Below are 18,312 nucleotides of genomic sequence, written 5' to 3'. Positions count from 1 at the left end.
CGGCCCTGGCGCGGGAGAAACCCGTGGAGGTCCCGCCACTGTGCCAGGCAGCCGGTCCTTGCCCCCAAGGGTTTCTGGTCCGGGCTGTAATTAGCCTTACTGCTAATTACCCCGCACCTGCAGGGAGGGCAGGCAGCGCCCGGGGAGGGCCCCCGAGCCAGACCCCGGCACACCCCGAGCAGCACGAAACGGGGTGGGAAGGGAGGGAGACAGGCAAAGCTGAGCCTCCGACACTCCCGGCTGTGTGCACAGACAGACACGCAGGGTGGGTGTGCGTGTGCACACACAAAGGCGTGGACAGACACATGCTTGCACACACAGATGTGTGTGGGACATATCCAAGTATGTGCACAGGAGCATTCACACGCAGACACAAACCTGTGGAGACCAAACACAGCCACAAGTACCCGCACACAACAGAGGCACACACGGATGGACGCACATACAGGTACACACACACACGTGTACACACATGCATGCTCATGCACACGTACACCCTGCCTTGCACACCAACACGTGTGCCCAAGTGCCAGTACAGCTTTCCCAGCCCTTTATGGGGTTGGGCTGGGGGGGGCAGACCCTGCCGCACGTCCCCAGGCATTCAGGGAGCTGAAGGTGTCCACTCTTCTTCCTCTTTTGGGGAGGGCAGCAATCCTGGAGAGTATGCATGAACTCCAGCCCTGCCAGTTTGGCTGGGGGGAGCTGGATCCCCTGTCCCTCCCTCTGTCCCTCCTCCCTGTGTCCCCCAGCCTGGTGCGGTGGCGGTTCCCAGGGTGGGCACGGCGCTGGGGTCGCCCCCTCCATTCAGGGCTCGGCGGAGGGCCTGGTGCTGCCCGGTTCCCACCGCGGCTCTCAAAGCTGCTAATTAGCCCCCATCTGGCGGCAGTGGCCGGGCCGCGGCGGGAGGCCGGGGACATTGTGCACAGGAATGTCTTTCAGGGCCGCCGGCCGGCCGCCGCCACCGCCAGCTGCGCCGCCAACAATGCCAGGACGAGTCGGACCCCGCGCCCCTGCCACCGGCCACCCTGAGCGGCGCGGGGACGTGGACGGATATCGTGGCCGTGGTGGCCGTGTCATGGCACACACGGCACAGCCGCCCTGGCACGGCCACTCCAGCTGGCCCAGCCCATTGGACGCCCCCGAGAGCAGGACACCCTCACCCCATCCCTCCGCATGCTGGGGTGCTGGGGATGCGGTGCGGGGCTCCGGGCTGACAGTGTGGCACCGGGACGCTGCCTTGGCCACAGCTGGCCGCGGGGTCCTGGCCTGGCACGGCGAGCCGGCCGGCACAGCAGTGTTGTCCGGCAGAACACAGAGCTTCATTTCCATCTCAATTCTGGGAACGGGGCTCACGGCGCGGTAACAGCAGCCTCGGCCATATGGTGCTGGCGGGGCTCAGCCCGGCCGGGGGGGCAGCCGGGGGGCGGCTGCTTTGCGCTGAGCAGGGGTTGCCCGGCAGCCGAGAACATCAAAGCCCCCGGCCGCCCCCGCCCCGCCGGGACCACACAGGGCATGGCCGAGCTAGGCCGCCGAGAAGGCTGCCTGTGCTGCTGTGATGGGGGAATGGGGTACAGCCGGCACCCCAGAAGCGGCAGCAGCCAGCCCCGCATGCCGGCACGCAGGGCTGGAAGGCAGCACGGACAAGGCAGGTCAGGCTGGGCCCCCACCAGTGACCACTATTCCCAAACTGTCTGGGGTTGGGCTGCATCCAGATCCCTCTCCCGGTGCCATCCGCAGGTCACCCCTGAGGCTACACAGAGCTTCCACCCCCCCATGTCCGCACGACACTGCTGAGCCAGGGTTGCAGATGTGCCGGGGCCGCCGGCACAGCTGGAGCGGGGCCGAGGCCTGAGAAAGCCCCTGCGCATTCCCCTCCCGCCTTCTCCCTTCCCGTTCCCAGCTTCCATCCGCTGCAGCCCAGACCAGCTGGAGCCAGGCAGCCCTTCCTGGGATTTATTCCAGCTTCCTGCCCCTCCTCGCCGGCCGACCGGGACTGGGGCTGCCTTGGGCTGCTTCCTCTCCCTGCTCACAGCCGCCGGCCGGGCGCCACTGTCAGTACCCATCATCACACAGGACCCCAGCTCTCACCACCAGCACCCTCCACGCCATGGGACCCCAGAGCTCAGCACCAGCACCCACCATCACAGCAAAGCACCCCCCACCCTGCCTGGTAGAGCATGAGGTACAACTTCAGCACCCATCACCCATCATCACCCAGCTGAAGCCGTGCTGAGGTGGCGAGGCTCCACAGGGCTCTAAAGATGAGCAGCCCTTGTGTGTCCCCCCTCATCCCAGGCACCAGCACTCCCAAAACACAAAACCACCCTCCCCTTGCCTGGTGTTTGCGTCCTGTGCACTGCCAGCTCAGCCCATCCCACCCCCCTGCAATTCCTGGTGGGAGCTTGGCACAAGGGGCATGTGCCCATGAGCTCCCCTGGCCAACAGGCATCTACCTCACTGCCATGAGGCGCCATGGGTCAGTGGGTAGGTGAGGATCATCCCAAACCCCACATCTGCTGGCAGCAGAACAGGCAGCTTTGGCCCCTGCCCGAGCTGGGCGCAGTTAAGTGGACGGAGGTTTCCTGCTAGAGTCGGCACATCCCTGTTTCCGCAGCCCCCACCGAGCCGGAGGGACCCTGTGGAGAGGGGAAAGTGGCCCAGCAGCGGCGCAGACACAGCGGAGCCGAGTGGCCTCAGCCCTGCCGGACCGGAGGTGCCACAGGCCCAGGTGCAGCAGGCAAGGGAACTGAGGAGCGCTGAAGTGCCGGCTCCAGCGGTGGCTCCTTGCAGGGCCCAACACACTTCCTTCCTCCTGGCCGGCCCCAGCTTATCGGCCAGGCAGGGTGAGGGGTGACCCTGCTCTCCCCTTCCCAGGCCTTCCGCTCCCTGCTGCCCTGGGAAAGCTCCCGGCCATGCTTCCACCACACCTACAGCAGGCAGGAGCTGCTCGGAGCTCTGCAGGGCAGGAGGGTGATGCTGGCATGGGGGTACCTTGTGCAGCCCCCAGCCTGCTCCTGCTCTCTTGGGGCCTCTGGAGGCTGCATGGGGATGCAGCTCCTACCACCCAAAGCCAGGGAGGATGCAGTGCCAGCCTCACACCAACAGACACACCAGGCTGGGGAGTGGGGTCCTGACTTAGGGTAGGGTCCTGCACCCCACGGCAGAGCCGAAGTCCTTTTCCACGGAACACTGGAGGCTGGTGAAATCACATCTGGAGTCTAGACTCAGTGACTCGGTGGGCTGGGCCTGGCGGCCGCGCTGTACCCAGACCCTGCTGCACACTGTTTGCTTAGCTGGAGGTATTTAATTGGAATTAAAGTGGCCCCTCTTGTTTTTGTGGACAGGGCTGTTGGAAAAGGAGCTGTAAGTCATAGAAAACATCTGTAGGAGCCTGCAAAGGGTCATTAGATGGCAGAACGCGAGGCGCCGCTTTTAGTGCTCGCAGCCGGCACAGGGAATAATGGTTCAATATGGCTTTTGTGGAGGAGCTGCCAAGCCAGCAAACACTTTCTATTTATTCTGGCAGTGGGCATGGCCGAAGGGATGCAGGATCCTCCACGTGTGGGCCTCCAGGAGGGGTAGGGAGGACACTGCCAGTGCTGCAGGACACAGAGCAGCTGGTCCCAGTGGAAGGCGCGGTGGATGCTGGAGCTGCCCCTGCCTGCAGCCCCTCCAGCCCCATGCCTGCACCAGCATTCTCTGCCCATCCCAGCCCTAAAGGGCACAGAATTGTGCCTGGCTCCCTGCAAGGAAGGGGGACAATCCATACTGTCTTCACCCTGCTCCAGGGCTGGGTTTGAGGTTATCCACTCCTACCCCTCCCATTCCTGCTCCTCCAGGCCATGGGGCGCTGGCCACTACTCACTGAGCACCCCAGCAGCTGAGGCAGAGCACATTCCCATCCTGTGGGGTTCTGGCATCCCAATCCCTGATCAGCCACCCTTCTCTAGGGCCAGATCCCAGCTCAAACCCACACAGTGCTCAGTGACTCCGGCCCTAAATCTGGGTACTGCAGAGCAGGGGCCAGGCTGGGGGAAGGCCCAGTGCCAGAGAAGTGGGAGGGGGAAGGGGATGGTCACTTGGTCACTTGGAAACAGCCAGACAATAGCCACCAGCTCCAGTGGGAGAAGGCGGGTGAGCTGATGCCAATCCCAGTGCCGCTGGCTGGCTGAGCAGGGGCAAGCCACACCAGCACTCCTTCCTTCAATATGGTTTAATATGAGAGAAAGCAAATGCACAATACAAAATTTAAAAACCGGCATACATCGATACCCCACCTGGGTGGCTGCTCCGACACACACAACACGATGCTCTTGCACAATTGTTTCGTCGTCTGTCACTTGCAAAGGGTCTTGAAGGGCCCCAGCCCAGCAGCGCCAGGCACGGCCCACGGGCAAGGTCACTTCTCCTTCTTGGAGGCTTCTGTTGGCTCTTCTTTGGAAGCCCCTGCTGCCTCCTTGGGGGTTGAGCTCTCCTCGTAGCTGGGGACAAGAGGGACATGAGTGGGGCCAGCTGTTCCCTGGGGACAGAGCCATGTGCCCCATGGGGACAGCCTAGACTGTGGCCTCGGCTTCTGCCCTGCTGCTGTTGAGCACAAGGTGGGCTCCAGCCATCAGCACCCAGCACAGGAAGCCCCATGGGGCAGAGCCCAGGCAGGGAGATGAGGGTTGCATTCCCCCCAAGACATCTCCAAGGGTAGGGTGGACCCAGCCAGGAGCCAGCTCTGTGCCCAGGGATCTGTCTTTGCTCCCAAGAGCACTATTGGATATCCTGGATAGCACATGCTTTCCTTGGCTGAGCACTGGTGCCAGCAGGGCCGGTTAACAGGGGAACTGCAGCAAGAACAACAGCAGTGTTCCCTCCCAGGGTCTCAATCCTCTGGCTGCAAACCCCCTCCAGCAGTGGCCCCAGGGCTCTGGCTAAGGAAATGGGAATGCTGCTCCAAGCAGAAAGGAGATGGTCTGGGATGTCAAATCTTCTTGCCCTTCCCAGTCTTCTCTCTCAAAATGGGAGAGAAGCTGTCCTGTAGCAGTGCAGCAACAGCTCCAGCCTCTGTCCACAGAGTGAGGTGAGCTGGGAATAGGGAGAGCTTGGGCCAGGGAGAGCCAGAACCTGTCCCTACCTGGCCAGAGCGACAGACAAGGGGCCCCGGCGGCAGTGGCTACATGGCACTGGGGCTCTGCTGCCGGCGTCGGCGGGGACAGGACAGTTTCTGCTGCATGGAATCAGCCAGGCTGGCCGGCGAGCCAGACACCGTGGGGAAGTGGGTAAGTCTTGGTGTGTGAGGCAAGATTTCAGCAGAGGATTCATAGCTGCAGGAGAGAGAGGAAGCAGGAAGGGAAAGACAAGGACAGAAAGGAGGGGGGGAGAGAGAGAAAAAGCAGAAGAGTTTTGGAGTGAGAGCACTGAGAACACACCACCCTGTGCAGGAAGCCTGGTATCCCCCTTCACCTGCTTGTACCCACTGGCCTCTCCTTGCCTGCAGACTCCAGGACAGGGCTGCAGCATGGAAAAGTGAGCACTAAAACTCAGGGATGAGACAGCTCCCACTGGCAGGAGCAGAGCCAGGCAGCCAGAACCTAGGGAGAGCAAGCCTGGGCAGTGGGGAGGTGGCAGTGGAGCAGCCTAGGGGCTGGGCAGGTGACAGAGAGATGTAGCAGACCCTGTCCTGCTGCTCGAGGACAGCGTGCCCACAGCAGATGTGGGGGACAGGATGGGTTCCCATTGCTGAGGGAGCTTTCTGCCTAGCCTAGGGAGGTTTAGTAAGGCTGACAGCCATGGAGCTGATCCCAATGTCACTGACCTCTGCTCCACCAGCACCCCTTCCCTGGGCCTGCAGCACAGATCTGCTCACTCCCACCCTGCCTGCAGATCTTCACTGCTGTTAAGACACCATGTGCAGGCAGAGACCACCAGAACTGACAGCTCCAGGGAGGATCAGGGCACACCAAAGCTCCACAGCAGAGCGACCTACACCTGGCGAGATTCCTGCAGTGGGAGCCACTGCCCTCCAGGCATTGGTCCCTCCGAATCCCACTTCCTCTGCCTGCAACTGGAGCCACTTCAAGGGAGGTCTGGCCCCCTGGGGCCATCAGGTTTGCAGCCCTGCAGCATCCTGCTCTTGCCCTGGCAACACTTTGCTGCTGGAGCAGCTGGTCCTACTGTTCTGGGAGGGCACTAGCCCCTGGCTGCCAGGCTCCCTGCACTCCTTGCTGCCCAGTGGGCCCAGCCTCACAGCTCATCCCTCCCTAGTTTCCTGGTAGGAGCTGCGGCTGCTGTCAGCTGGTGAGTCACAGCACTGGGGAAAGCGGCTGCAGGATCCCAGGTGCACAGGAAGGACGATCCCAGGACACTCAGTGCCTGCAGCAGCAATTGTCAGAAGCAAACATCAAAGGAGGGGCAGGTGCGGCAGGGCTGGGGACGGCCCAGCTGAGAGCCTCTGGGAACATGCATACCTGCATCTCCCAGGGGAGGGGAGGGAGGAGGGAGGACAGCTGGCTTCCCCTTGCGCCCAGTTTCCCTCTGAGAGGCTGGAAGCTCAGGAACGCTCCCAGGCTGGGGCACTGGGGAGGCTGGAGGGTACACTGTCCTGCTTTAGGATGTTCCCTTCCCTTCTCTGCATCAACCATCATTACTGTGCTGAGCCACCACCAAGTCTTGAGCACGACAGAGAAAAAGCTCTCAGGCAGGAGGCCAGAGCTGACAGCCTGGACAGGCTCCAAGAACAGCTGAGCACAACAGCCCAGTCCCCCCTCCTTTGTACCCACTGTCTCTGGGGCAGGGAGACTACTACAAACCAGGAGACTCTGCCCAAGTGGGGAGGTTGGGATGTGCTCCAACCAGCCTCGGCTGCTCTCACAGCCGGCTCTGGCTCCATTTCTCCCCACCCACATGCCCTGGGACACAATGACCAAGTATCTCCACACCAGGTGTGCAGTCCCACCCTCCCCTGCCTGCCAGCACATGGGAAGAGTCTGTCACTGGGGCGTAAAGCAATACCAGGTGCTGCCTGCTGGTAGCACAGCACAGCTCCCACCCAGCTCCCAGGAGGCGGCTGGAGCCAGGCCCGGCATGTACAAACACAAGCCTGCTCCCTCCACCCACGCACGTGCTGGTGCACACCCAGAGCATGCCCAGATGAACCCGTCCCTCCAGCTGTGCCCAGGCGTGGGAACATCTGCACGCTTCATGGGCTCCAGCGCCGCCGGCAAAACAGCTCCATGGCCAGCTGAGGCTCACCTGAACATTTCGGTTACTTCTCCCTTTGCCAAGGCCACCAGAAGCGGGAATCCAATGCAGGCAGGGACCAGGTACAGCAGCGCAGGCTGTGGGTAAGAAAAACAACTGTTAAACAAACCACAAATCACCCTGAGGGGGGACTGCAAGGTGAGCTCATGGCCTTGTCCCCTCTGCACCCACAATCCTGCATCCCTTTGGCTACATCGGGACTTAACACCCCAAAAAACAGCTTCAAGAGCTAAGTTAGAGCTGCAGCAGCATGAAGCTAGATTGGATATTAGGAGAAAATTCTTTCCTGTGAGGGTGGTGAGATCCTGGCACAAGCTGCCCAGAGAAGCTGAGGATGTTCAATCCCTAGAAGTGTTCAAGGCCAGGTTGGAACAGGGCGTGGAGCAGACTGGTCTAGTAGTTGGTGTCTCCGCCTGTGGCAGGGGAGTTGAAACAAGATGGTCTCTGAGGTCCCTTCCAAAACCATTCTGGGATTCTGTGAAAATCCTTGCTGTGAGGTCCCAGTGGGCCATGAACACACTGAGAGCCCCTGTGCAGACCACAGTGTATGGGCTCCCAGAGCCCCCTGCAGCACAGCCAGTGGGTGCTCAGAGCAGCTTGGTTAAAGAGCCAAAAAACACAGGGCCCCTGGCTGAGGGGCTGCTGTTGGAAACAAGGAGCCTTGCCCCAAGCAGGCCTCTGCTCCAGCTGGGCACAGGAGCTTTGAGAAGGGAAAGGTACAGGCAAGCACTGGAAAATCAAAGCCAAGAGAAGAAATAAATCTACTTTTTCCTGGCATGATGCAGGAACTTCGTGGCCAAGCTGGCCTGACCCACTTGGATGTGCATCCACAGGAGGCAGCAGGGTGGAGCTCACCTGGGCATGCTTGAAGATGTGCATGATGAATATGGTGAGGCCCAGCCCAAAGATGTAGGCCACAAAGCTGGTGTAGAAATACGTGTGCGTGTTCTTCTTCAGGCTGTAGGGAAAGGGAAGAGTTCAATGACCTCTGCTCTGGAAGGCCAGCGGCCAAAATGGAATTGGCCTGGTACTTTCAGCCATCTCCCACCACAATGGAGTGTGCAGAGCAATGCTCTGCCTGTGCAGCCCCTGGTGTTGTGGGAGCAGTGTGGGACTGAAGGCAGTAATACCCAGGTGAGGGGCTGGAGAAGGGAATGACAGCTGGGGAGGAATTAGGGCTAGGACCAAGGGAGAAGGTCCCATTGTCTTGGTGGAGCCTGTCCCTGGCTCTCAGCAGTTACTATTTTATCACAGGGCAGGCTGCAGGAACTGGGATTCCCAGCAGGTGCAGGCAGGATGTGGGTGGTAACACCTGGAAGAGCTGGCACAGACCAGAGGGTCTGTGCAAGAGCAGTGGGAGTGAGGCCACACCATTGCGGTCACAGAGCACCCTGCTCCCCAGAGCCTTTCAGTGTGGGGCAACTGCTGCAGCCCAGCTGTAGGTGCAGCTTCCCTGTGTGGGAAGGAGCTGCTTTCTCCAACATCAGTGGCAACCTGGAGGCAGCCAGCACTGCCAGGCACCCATTTGCATCCACGCGAGCACTTCCCAGGTGCCGGCACCCTCGGCTCTTTCCCACGCTGTCACTGCTTCCTCTCACTGCCCTCCACTCCTTGGTTCCAGGGAGCTGGTGAGGCTCTGTGGGGCTGCTATGTGCTGCTGCCCTGAGCCCCATCCCTATGCTGCCTGCCCCACCCATGCTTGAACTCAACCACTCACCCCCAGCGCTCAGGACGTACCCACAGAGCCAGCCCCCTCTTCCAATGCTTTTCCTTACACCCCCTGGTGTTTCTCCACACACAGCTCCAGAAGGGAGCTCAGGACTGCACTCGTGGCTCCCCCTGCCCTTTTTTCCTCTACAAAAGCAGCTCAAATATGCGGCAAGATCCAACCTGCCGGAGACCCTTCCCTGCCGCCTGCTCACCTGATATCAAACCGCAGCAGCAAGGCAATGAAGATCCCTGCAGGGAGAAGGAAACAATGAGGGGCTGGAAGTGGCACAGGAGGGACAGCGAGGGGCCAGAGGAGCAGGGAAGGGACAGCGAAGGGCTGGAGGGGCAGGGCAGGCTGAGGGAGGCAGGGCAGGACCCGCGGCGCTGCGGAGCCGTGCTCGGGGTGACAGTGCCCTCTCGTGGCTCGCGGCACCGGGACAGCACCCGGACCTGCGGGGACACTCCCAACCCACCGGGAGACCCGCGCGGGGCTGAGCCCGGCCAAGGGCAGAGCCAGGCACCGACTCGGCTCCCCGCAGCCCCCCAAAGGAGACCCCAGTCCCGTCCTCCCTCTTCTGTCCTCACCCGGAATGACAATGTCTCCCAGTCCCAGCATGGCGAAGTTGTCAGCATCCAGTCCCTTCTCCAGCAGGTCCTGAGGGAAAACCACTGCGAGGAGCAGAGCGAGGCACAGTGAGAGGGAGTGTCCCCACTGAGCAGACCCCAGCCCCACTGGGCCTGGCAAACAGGAACCACAGCAGGACCTGCCCCTGCCCCTGCCCTCAGTCCCCTCCTTCCCTGTAGCTTTCCTTGTTCTTTCTGGGACAATTCCAGAACAAGAAACTATGGACCAAACTCCTGCATGCACCACAGCAGCACCAGTTCACCCCTCCTGCTGTTTCGGGGCTCTGTGGGGTTTTTTTTGGTGTTTGGTTTTTTTTTTTTTTGGTTTGTTTTGGTTTTTTTTTTTTGAAATTTGGTGTGGACTGTTTCTACAAGCAGGAGAAATTGCACACTCTAAAGGCTAAAGGTACAGAGTGACCCAGACAGGCCAGGGCACTGCAAACCATCCCTTTCCAGAGACCTGCCTTGGCTTGAGGCTGCCCAATGACAGGGAAGAGGGGTCACTAGCAGGAAATGTTCCTGCACACATCCCAGCCTGAACCATCTCCAGAGGTGGAGGGTGCATGGGGCAGGGCTTGCAGCAAAAAGGACCCCAGCACACAGGGAAGATCTACTCACATTTTATTGGGGCCTCAAATGATTTGGCAACTGTCACCATCACATTGGTGCCAAAGACCTAGAAAAGAAGGAGACCAAGGTGACCGCAGCTGCACAGGAACACACACACAATGCTCAGCTACAGCCTCACCCCAGGGCCAGAAGTAGCTTCAGTGGCAGAAAATAGCCAATGATATGCCAAAATGTGGGCACAGGAGCCCTGCAAGCAAGCTCACTGTCTGGGGGAGGAGGCATACGGTGGCACTGGGGGAGGTGGCTGCTTCACAGCTGTCCTGCTCTCAGAGCAGCATGGGGACAGCACTCACCTGGCAGAGCTGCTGCCCACCACCCAGCCCTGCACCTCCTCAGTTCAGCTTTAATCAGTCAGCTCCATGTAAAGGCCAGTTGGAGGGCAGGAGCTTCCAGCAGAGCGTCCGAGCCTGGGAGCTTCCAGCAGGGACAGGGGCAAGTGTCAGATCAGCTGCAGTTTGCTCTGAGGTCATTTACTTGCATGGCCCTTTCAGCTGTAAATACTGGCAGCATTTGGGGGGTGGACTGTAAACACTGAGGGCAGCACTCTGATCTCTGCACCTTGCCATCTCTAAGCCTCCAGTCCAGCAGGCACAAAAAACAGGTGCTGATTAGCTCTAGGTGAGCAAGATCCTGGAGCTTTAGATTAAAGGGAAATTTTAAAGCATCAGATTAACTCCCATAAGGTGCAGCAAGTTCTGAAGATTGCCATGGAGTGACAGGACTCAACACTGGGATCAGGAAAAAGCATCACATGCTTCCCCAAGACTATGTGGGGACAACAGCACCAACCCATTGAGGTCTCCCTCCTTGAAACCCTCCTGGGATCTCACTGTGATTGACCAAGTGATCCAAGTGACCAGCCCCTGCAGCAGGGCACTGTATCACGGCCTCCACTTCAAGGCAGCCCTTCCCGAAGTCTCCAGCAATACTCTGACACATGGGGAAGCCGAGGTGAGACACACAGCCAGCAAGTGGAGAGCAGAGGGGTGCACTCACTGGCCCCAAAGCACTGGGAAGACACTCGCAACTAAGCGGGGCCTGGGGCACCAGGTGTGCTAAGGCAGAAGGCTGAGTCTCCTCCAGCTGAAAGCTGCACAGGAAGTGGCCCACAGGCTAAAAAAACCACAGAGCCCAGACTGTTAACGAGCCTGGGAAACAGAGGCACCACCGGCCAAGTACAAAACAACCCACAGTAGCCAGGCGTAAATACGGAGGGATTACACAGGCAGCTGCAGAGCTGCTGGACAGACCTCAGTGTATACAAGGCTCTCAGACATTTGGAAATATGGTGATTCAGAAGGTGGAGGCAGCAGGAAGGACTGGGGAATATGGACATTACAAGGAGAAACATTCTCTCATGCATGGAGCAGAGCACACGACTGCATTCCTGCCTTCCCTGCCCCCCTTTCCTCTAGAAAAGCAGCTCAAATGCACTGCAAGAAATAAGGAAAACCTCAAAATGAAAAAGTTAGGGTGCAGCACTAGCTGAGGAAAAGGGACTGGAGGCATTCCAGGGTCTGGTCCTCTGTGCAAGAGAACAGAAGGACACTAACGAAACCAGCAGATGACAGAGCCAAGGCACAGCTTATACAAGCAGGCTCAGTGTGCCCCAGAGCAGCCTCCAGCCCACCCAACAGCTGTCAGGCCACGGTGGGGAATAGAGGACCAGATATGACACACAGTGAGTACCCCACAATAGCTCTGATGAGGTCCCTGCCAGCCCTGGGCTCTTTGAGGGAGAGAATAAAAGAAAACACACTTGATGAGCCACATTCTGCCACTGTGGATTCTGTCATCAACCCTGCCACACCCCTCTGGACTGAGAAACCAAAAATTCTGACTTCAAGTGTGTGTCCAGCCAGGGTGGTGCCTCCAGAAAGGCAGAATGCCAGGCCCACACTTCCACCAGTGGCCTGGAGAATGCTCCTGCTTACCCAGAACACATCGTAGATGAAGAGGCCCCCAAGCAAGATGCAGCCAGTGCTGACGTTGTTCAGGTGCAGCAGCTCCACCCCATTGAGGGAGAATGCCAGCCCAAAGAGATTGTTGGCAATCCAGTGCTGAGAAGGAGAAAAGGAGATCTGTGTCCTGCTGTACATGGAACCCCCACCTTGCATGGAAATGAGTCAGTGTCTGATCCAGCCCAGTCCCCAGCTGTGCCTCACTCACCTTTCTCAGCAGGTACCAGACCCCCACAACACTGCTCAAGGCCAGGCACACGAGATCCTTGGTGTCAAACTCATAATTCACTATTTCTGCAAGAAAACGGAGAAGTCAGATTTGAGGCAGGCCGGGCAGCTCCCCTTCCCACACAGGGCTGAGATGAGTGAGTCCACAGCTGGGGAGCCCAGAGCTCAGTGTTCACATGACAAACAAGGGGACTCTACCCGTGGTACACACGTGCAAACTGCCTGGGAATGAGCAGTGGGCTCTGCAAAGCTCAGACCTTCTCCTTGAGCCAGACTCTGCACATGGACAGCATCCACGGTCCTGCTGTCAATAAGGAAATTGGATTCAGGCACTGCCTAAGGCAGGGAGAGACAAATTTCTCCCTCTTCCTGTGCCAGTTAACTCCTGGTGGTATCACCAGAAAGACTCCCTTACCAGGAAAGCTACTACAGGGCAGGATACTTATCAAAGCATCTTCTGCCAGTGCAAAGATCTGGCCCAGATAAGGCAGCACAAACCAGTTAGGCCTATGCCTTCCAAGGGGCTTAAATAAAGGCTGTGCATTTAATAACAGCCATAGCCCCATCCCACAGCACTCTGGGAGGTGTTTCTGGGGTCTCCCTGCCAGGCAGAGGCAGCACAAAGGCAGAGTGCCAGCCCAGCTCTGCAGGGACACATGGGGCTCACAGTGGCTCTGGAAGCCCAGTGGGGAGCAAGAGGCAAGTCTTTGAGAAGGTTGTTTCAATGGGCTGAGAGTAATATGACCAAATAAGGAAAAAAAAAAAAAAAGGAACAGAAAAGGCAGAAAACATTCAGGCTCCCCTGAAAGACTGGAAAGCCAACGTACCCTCCTTGCTCTCCCCGGAGCCCTGGGTGAAGAGGAGCTGGTACTGTTTGTTGGGGAAATTTGCAGGGAAGAATCTGTTCATCATGGGGCTGAAACGAGAGGTGTAGAGAAGGGCAGTTCGACAGAGACCCCAAAAGATGTGCTGCCCAGCACCTCTGCATTCAGGGGGCCCCACACCCCCTCCCAAGAGGGGTAATGCCATCTGCTCCATCAGGGACTGGCAGGAGCCAGAGCAACTCACCCTGCACAGAGATCTGATCTGGCAACACGTGACAGACCCCCAAATACTCCAGGGCAAGAAAATAGAGCATCATCCACAAGAAAGGAGGACCCACCCCAGACCCCAGCAAATGGCCTACACCCCTCAGCAACCCTCTGGGTACCCAGCAGTGGCTGGGCCACCACTGACTGGCTCTGCTGCAGAACCAGGAGCAGAGCAAAGCCCTTGCCCAGCACCAGTATAGGGAAAGCATCTGGTCCCCAACACCACAGAGCTCACGAAACAGGAAACCGGTTCAACTTTTTCAGTTACTGACACAGCCTGAGCTTTCAACACCTCGTGCCACACAGGGCCATGAGAGGCCAGGGACATTACCATGAGCTCCAGCTGCCTGTGTCACCCATCCCAGTAAAGGTGCTGCTGAGCTCTTCCCTCTGCAGGGCAGCAAGGACTGTGCCAAGAGGGGTTTAAGCTGGATATAAAGAAAAGGTTTTCACCCAGAGGGTGGCCGGGCACTGTTACAGACTCCCCAGGGAAGTGGTCATAGCCCTGAGCCTGCCAGATTTCAGGAACTGTTTGGAAAACACTCTCAAGAACACAGTGGGATTTTTGGAGTTGTCCTGTGGAGGGTCAGAAATTGGACTCGATCCCTGTGGATCTCTTGCAACTCAGGATATTCTGATTCTGTGATTGTGAGCCAGAGAAGCTCCTTAGGCTGGCCTTGTCCCAGTACTGGTGTATGGCGTCCCATGACCCCCAGGGCTTTGGTTCCCACCACCAAGGGACAACACCCTAATAGGGTGAGCAAATACCCTAAAGACCTGGCTCTGCTGCAGGGCAGTGGTGCTCTAAAAATCTCCCAAAAAAATGAACTGAAGCTTTAGATAGCCCTGCCCCAGTCACACCCATCCCTGTGCTGTACCTGATAGTGTGGGACAGGGCCAGGATCCCCAGCACAAAGAAATACATGGAAAGCAGAAGATTGATGTACTCTTGAGAGAATATCTGCAAGACAAAGCCACAGAAGAGTTAGTAACCACAGCATCCTCCCCATCCTCATGCTCCTGTTGGCAGCTGCTGTGTCAGTGCTCCAGGGAAATAAGAAGAATAGCTAGAATAACCCAAATTCCTGCATGCTGAGGAAGACTATGTTGGAAATAGCCATGTGCTCAAAGAACAAGCACAATGGGCCCGTGAGCTGTACCGCATCTGTGAGCTGCTCAGGTCAAAAAATAACTCCAGTGCTGCAGAAAGGAGGCCAGAGCTTCCCCTGCAGAGCAGGGAGAGAGGCACTACTCCCAGGGTCTGCCCAGGCCGAGGGGAGCAGCAGCATCCCCTGCCCTAAATAAACAGGGCATTATTAAAACTCCTGCCCTCCAAGTCACACGCTCCCCTACTGAATCACACCCCTACAAACCAGTGTGGAAGGACCCTGGGGCCCTCTGTGCCCTCCTGGAAGGGGGATGCTGGAATAGGAGAACACATGGCACACAGCCATGACAGAGAAAGGACTGAACTGTACCATTCCCAACTCTGCACCTTAACCCTCACCTCCTGGCCAGCCAGGAGCACCCTGGCACCTTGCAGGGATCACAAAACAGCACAGCTTGGAAGCTGTTTGGGATGACCACAACTCCACCCTGTGCTGCAGCTCTCCAGACCCCTCTGGGAGCTCAGCCATGTGCCAGACCTGCATGGGCAGCCCAAGGTGCTTGAGGCCAAGACATCATCTCCACGCCACCAAAAGCATGTGCTGCTGAGAGCTCTCATCCATTTCTCAGGCCATCTGACTCTGCCTGTGGGCTCTGAACGTCTAAAAGACTTCACCTGATCACACAGGTCTGCAGCCAAAATGGCTCCAGGAGCACAGCATGGAACACAACACAGAGCCAGCAGCATTTGCCCCTCGAGACCCTGGCACCCTCTGGCTCCAGCCTGCGCCCTGCCAGCTTGGCCCACGGAGGCAGGAAGAGCTCAGGGCTATTTGCTCCTCGGCAGCTCTCCAGAAACAACCTGCGCACAAAGAGGCTCTGATTTCCCCCGAGCTGTGACAATTCAGGCAAGAACTGACGTCCTCCTGCACGGTGACACCGAAGAGCTCGATCTGTGCAGCCTTACACACCTTCTGTCCCGACAATAAGGGCCAAAATCAGAGTCACCCCATTATGGGAGCTCCCCCCAGGCAGGAGGATGTCCTGCCCCAGCTTCAGTGCCCCTCACTTACTTTAAAGAAGAGGTAGAGCCCCAGGAGGGTGCAACTGGCAACAATGGGGAAGCGAGCAGCATCTCGGCTGGTAATGGTCTCTGGCATCTCTGAGGAGTTCTGGGGAGAGAAGGACAGAACAGGAATGGATCAGCCCCTGCCCTGGCTTCATACCTGAGCAGGGGGTGAACAGACACAACATGCAAGGCTCCACAGAATTCTGAGAGGGACAAAACGCCCACTGGCCCCTGCTATATCTGGAGGTGAGGCAGTGTCAGAGGCAGAGCCTGAGCTGGAAAACACAAACCTTGCACTTGTCCTTCCCAGGGCAGCCAAATTTTACTGTTTTTCTCCTCCTGGAGAAAGAAAAAATCCTGTGCTGGCGTTGTTCTGTTCTCCCCTGCCCAGAGGGGAGCTGGGCTCCCTCACCACTCACGCCCAGCCAGCCCCATCTGTGCCACCATCTGTGATCACCCCGTGCACGAGGCGTCTCTCCAGCCACCTTCTCATCCCTCATCACCTTGCTCTTGGGACACTTCTCATGCTCAAAAGCCCCAGATTTATAAACCCCTTCCAAGACATCTTTGCACCACCTCAACCATCCCCTTTCAAGCCATTTCCCATGGGAGACCTTCAGCTTTCAGAGGAGGCAGAGGGCTGCCTCTTTTCTGCGTGCTCCCTGCCGGCTCCAGGCCCAGCTGGCTGCTGCTCAGAGATCTAATCTCACTCAGGCAAACACCTGCGGCCAGCACAGATCGAGGGCACCTCAAAAGCCCTCGTGCAGCTTATCCCGGGCATGGCAGTTGTCACACTGTGCCCAAATTCCTGCTGCTCCCTGCAGAGTGAGGGATGAGAACCTCCACCCTGAACCACGGCTGGCCTTTGCTCACAGCCCCCCACTGCCTGGGCTGCCAGAAGCCCCCCAAGATCAGCTGAAGCCCCTGATATGAGGCTTAAGGGCACACAAGGAGATTTTAAAAATACTAATAGATCAGACTGTGTAAACCAGTCCTTCCTCCTGAACTACAGCAGCCCAGGAGGAATACAAGTTGGGATATAAGTTCCTGCTATGAAATGCAGAGAACGGCGGGAGGAATACCGGGGCAGAACAGGGTGTGCAGGCAGGAGAGCACCCCCGGACGAGCCCCAGTGCCGCGGGGCACAGCCACACACGAGTCCCCCCAGCACAGCCCCTCTTGAGGAGGGACAAGGGACGGTTGTGTTTTGCAGCACTTGAATTTATCGGGGCGGTGAGGACGTGGCTGGAGAAGCCCCGGGGGAAGCCAATTCTCTCCCCGGGGTTCCCCGCGCCTCCAGGCCCAGGGCCGGGGCCATGCAGCTGCCGGTCCTCCCGTGAACGGGGCGCCCGGAGGGGACCCTTGGGGAGGGGCGAGGCCTATAGGCCCGGCTGCCCCGAGCCGCGGGGGTACCTTGCTCTTGGCGCAGCTGACGGAGCGCAGCGCCCCGAAGAAGATGGGCAGCAGCGCCATGAGGACGAGGCTGCCGTAGGCCAGCGCCATGCCCTCGGGGGTGGCGGGCGGACGGGCGGGGGTCCCGGCCCCGGGCGCGGGCGCGGCCCCGGCGGCGCTGCCGTTGTGCGCCGCGGGCTCCTCCATGGCGGCTGCTCCCACCGCGGTCCGCACCGACACGTCCCCTTACCGAGCGGAAGTGCGTCACGCGTAGCGGCGCTGAAGCCGGCCCCGCCCCGGCGGCCCCGGTGCCCGGAGAAGGGCAGAGCCCCGCTCCGCCGCCCGCGCTGGGCCCTGCCCGCCCTCGCTGTGTCAAGGGCAGGGAACGCCCGAGGAGGGAAAAGCTCCCGGTTTGCTACAGCTCCCCGGAGCTCGAGCGGGGAGACGGCAGCTCCCGCTGCCATCGCCCCGAGCGGGACGGGGGCTCCTGCGCTGCCCGGGGTTTTCCTGCCCTTCACCGTTTTCCAAGGACCTGCACCCCTGTTCTTGGGGATGCCCCTGACTGCTCCCAGCCCAGCCGTGAGCAGACAGCCCTTCTGTAAAATGCCTCCCCACGCGCTGGACTGGGACCAGGCTCTGCTGGAAAATTGGCCAAATGTGTGTTTTCCTCACAAATACTCCGAGCCACTGGCAGCTCGGCTGTGCCGCCAAGCCTTCTCCTCCTCACCAGGATGAAAGTCTGCTGAGGGGCCAAAACTGGTGAAGATTTGAGCACAGTGAAATGGTGCTGCCCCCAGTGCTGTCCCCCTCCTGAGCCACGGGCAGGAGATGGGAACACAGCAAGGATTAAAACACAAGTCTTTAATATTTTTTTTTATGCCTTAAATTTTATATTTTAAATAAAAGGGATCTATTTCAGGAGCGGGGTGATTCATAGTTCCGTGTTTCAGGCGGAGGGCAGATGGGAAGGCCTCCTGGGAGCCCCTCTCTGCGGGCTTGGCCTCCTGCCCGGGATGCTGCCCTCTGTTCCCAGAGCGGAGCGGGATGGGCAGCACAGGGCAGTGTGCCCACACACCCCCCCTGCATCCCAGCCTGGCACAGCACGGCTCCTGACCCCAGCACTGCCCCTTTCTGAATCCCAGCCTGGCTTGGGAATCCTCACAAAGGGCAGCATCGCTGGGCAGAGGAGATGGGGGAGTCAGGGGCTGCTGTCCTACCGTGGCCACCGGGGCTGACAGCACCAGGGACACCT

General features: G+C 58.9%; 1 protein-coding gene across 2 annotated transcripts; it reads right to left on the bottom strand.

The window, feature by feature from the left end:
- Positions 1–4,195: 4,195 nt before the first annotated feature.
- On the bottom strand, positions 4,196–17,300 carry HM13 (histocompatibility minor 13). 2 transcript variants are annotated; one of them, XM_084217867.1, is made up of 13 exons: positions 17,082–17,300; positions 15,673–15,771; positions 14,371–14,453; positions 13,229–13,317; positions 12,382–12,467; positions 12,147–12,272; positions 10,201–10,258; positions 9,544–9,627; positions 9,171–9,207; positions 8,104–8,206; positions 7,240–7,325; positions 5,123–5,312; positions 4,196–4,481 (listed from the first exon to the last, which is right to left on the bottom strand). In XM_084217867.1, exons 1-12 carry the CDS (start codon positions 17,265–17,267, stop codon positions 5,162–5,164), a joined length of 1,188 nt encoding a protein of 395 aa, XP_084073993.1. In that variant the 5' UTR covers positions 17,268–17,300; the 3' UTR covers positions 4,196–4,481; positions 5,123–5,161. The 2 variants fall into 2 exon arrangements, with proteins under 2 accessions (XP_084073993.1, XP_084073994.1); XM_084217868.1 differs by lacking the exon at positions 5,123–5,312.
- Positions 17,301–18,312: the final 1,012 nt, after the last annotated feature.

The sequence above is a fragment of the Fringilla coelebs genome (assembly GCF_963513975.1).
Source record: "Fringilla coelebs genome assembly, chromosome: 18".
NCBI classification, from domain to species: Eukaryota; Metazoa; Chordata; class Aves; order Passeriformes; family Fringillidae; genus Fringilla; species Fringilla coelebs.
Note: the sequence above shows the minus strand (reverse complement) of the source record. Positions and strands in the feature narration are given on the sequence as shown.

Excerpts from the sequence above, each read along its gene's own strand:
- HM13 (XM_084217867.1), bottom strand. The coding sequence starts at position 17,267 with ATGGAGGAGCCCGCGGCGCACAACGGCAGCGCCGCCGGGGCCGCGCCC. Across the intron at positions 12,468-13,228 it reads CTCCGGGGAGAGCAAGGAGG|AAATAGTGAATTATGAGTTT; the intron begins GTACGTTGGCTT and ends GTTTTCTTGCAG. Across the intron at positions 5,313-7,239 it reads GAAGTAACCGAAATGTTCAG|CTATGAATCCTCTGCTGAAA; the intron begins GTGAGCCTCAGC and ends TCTCTCCTGCAG.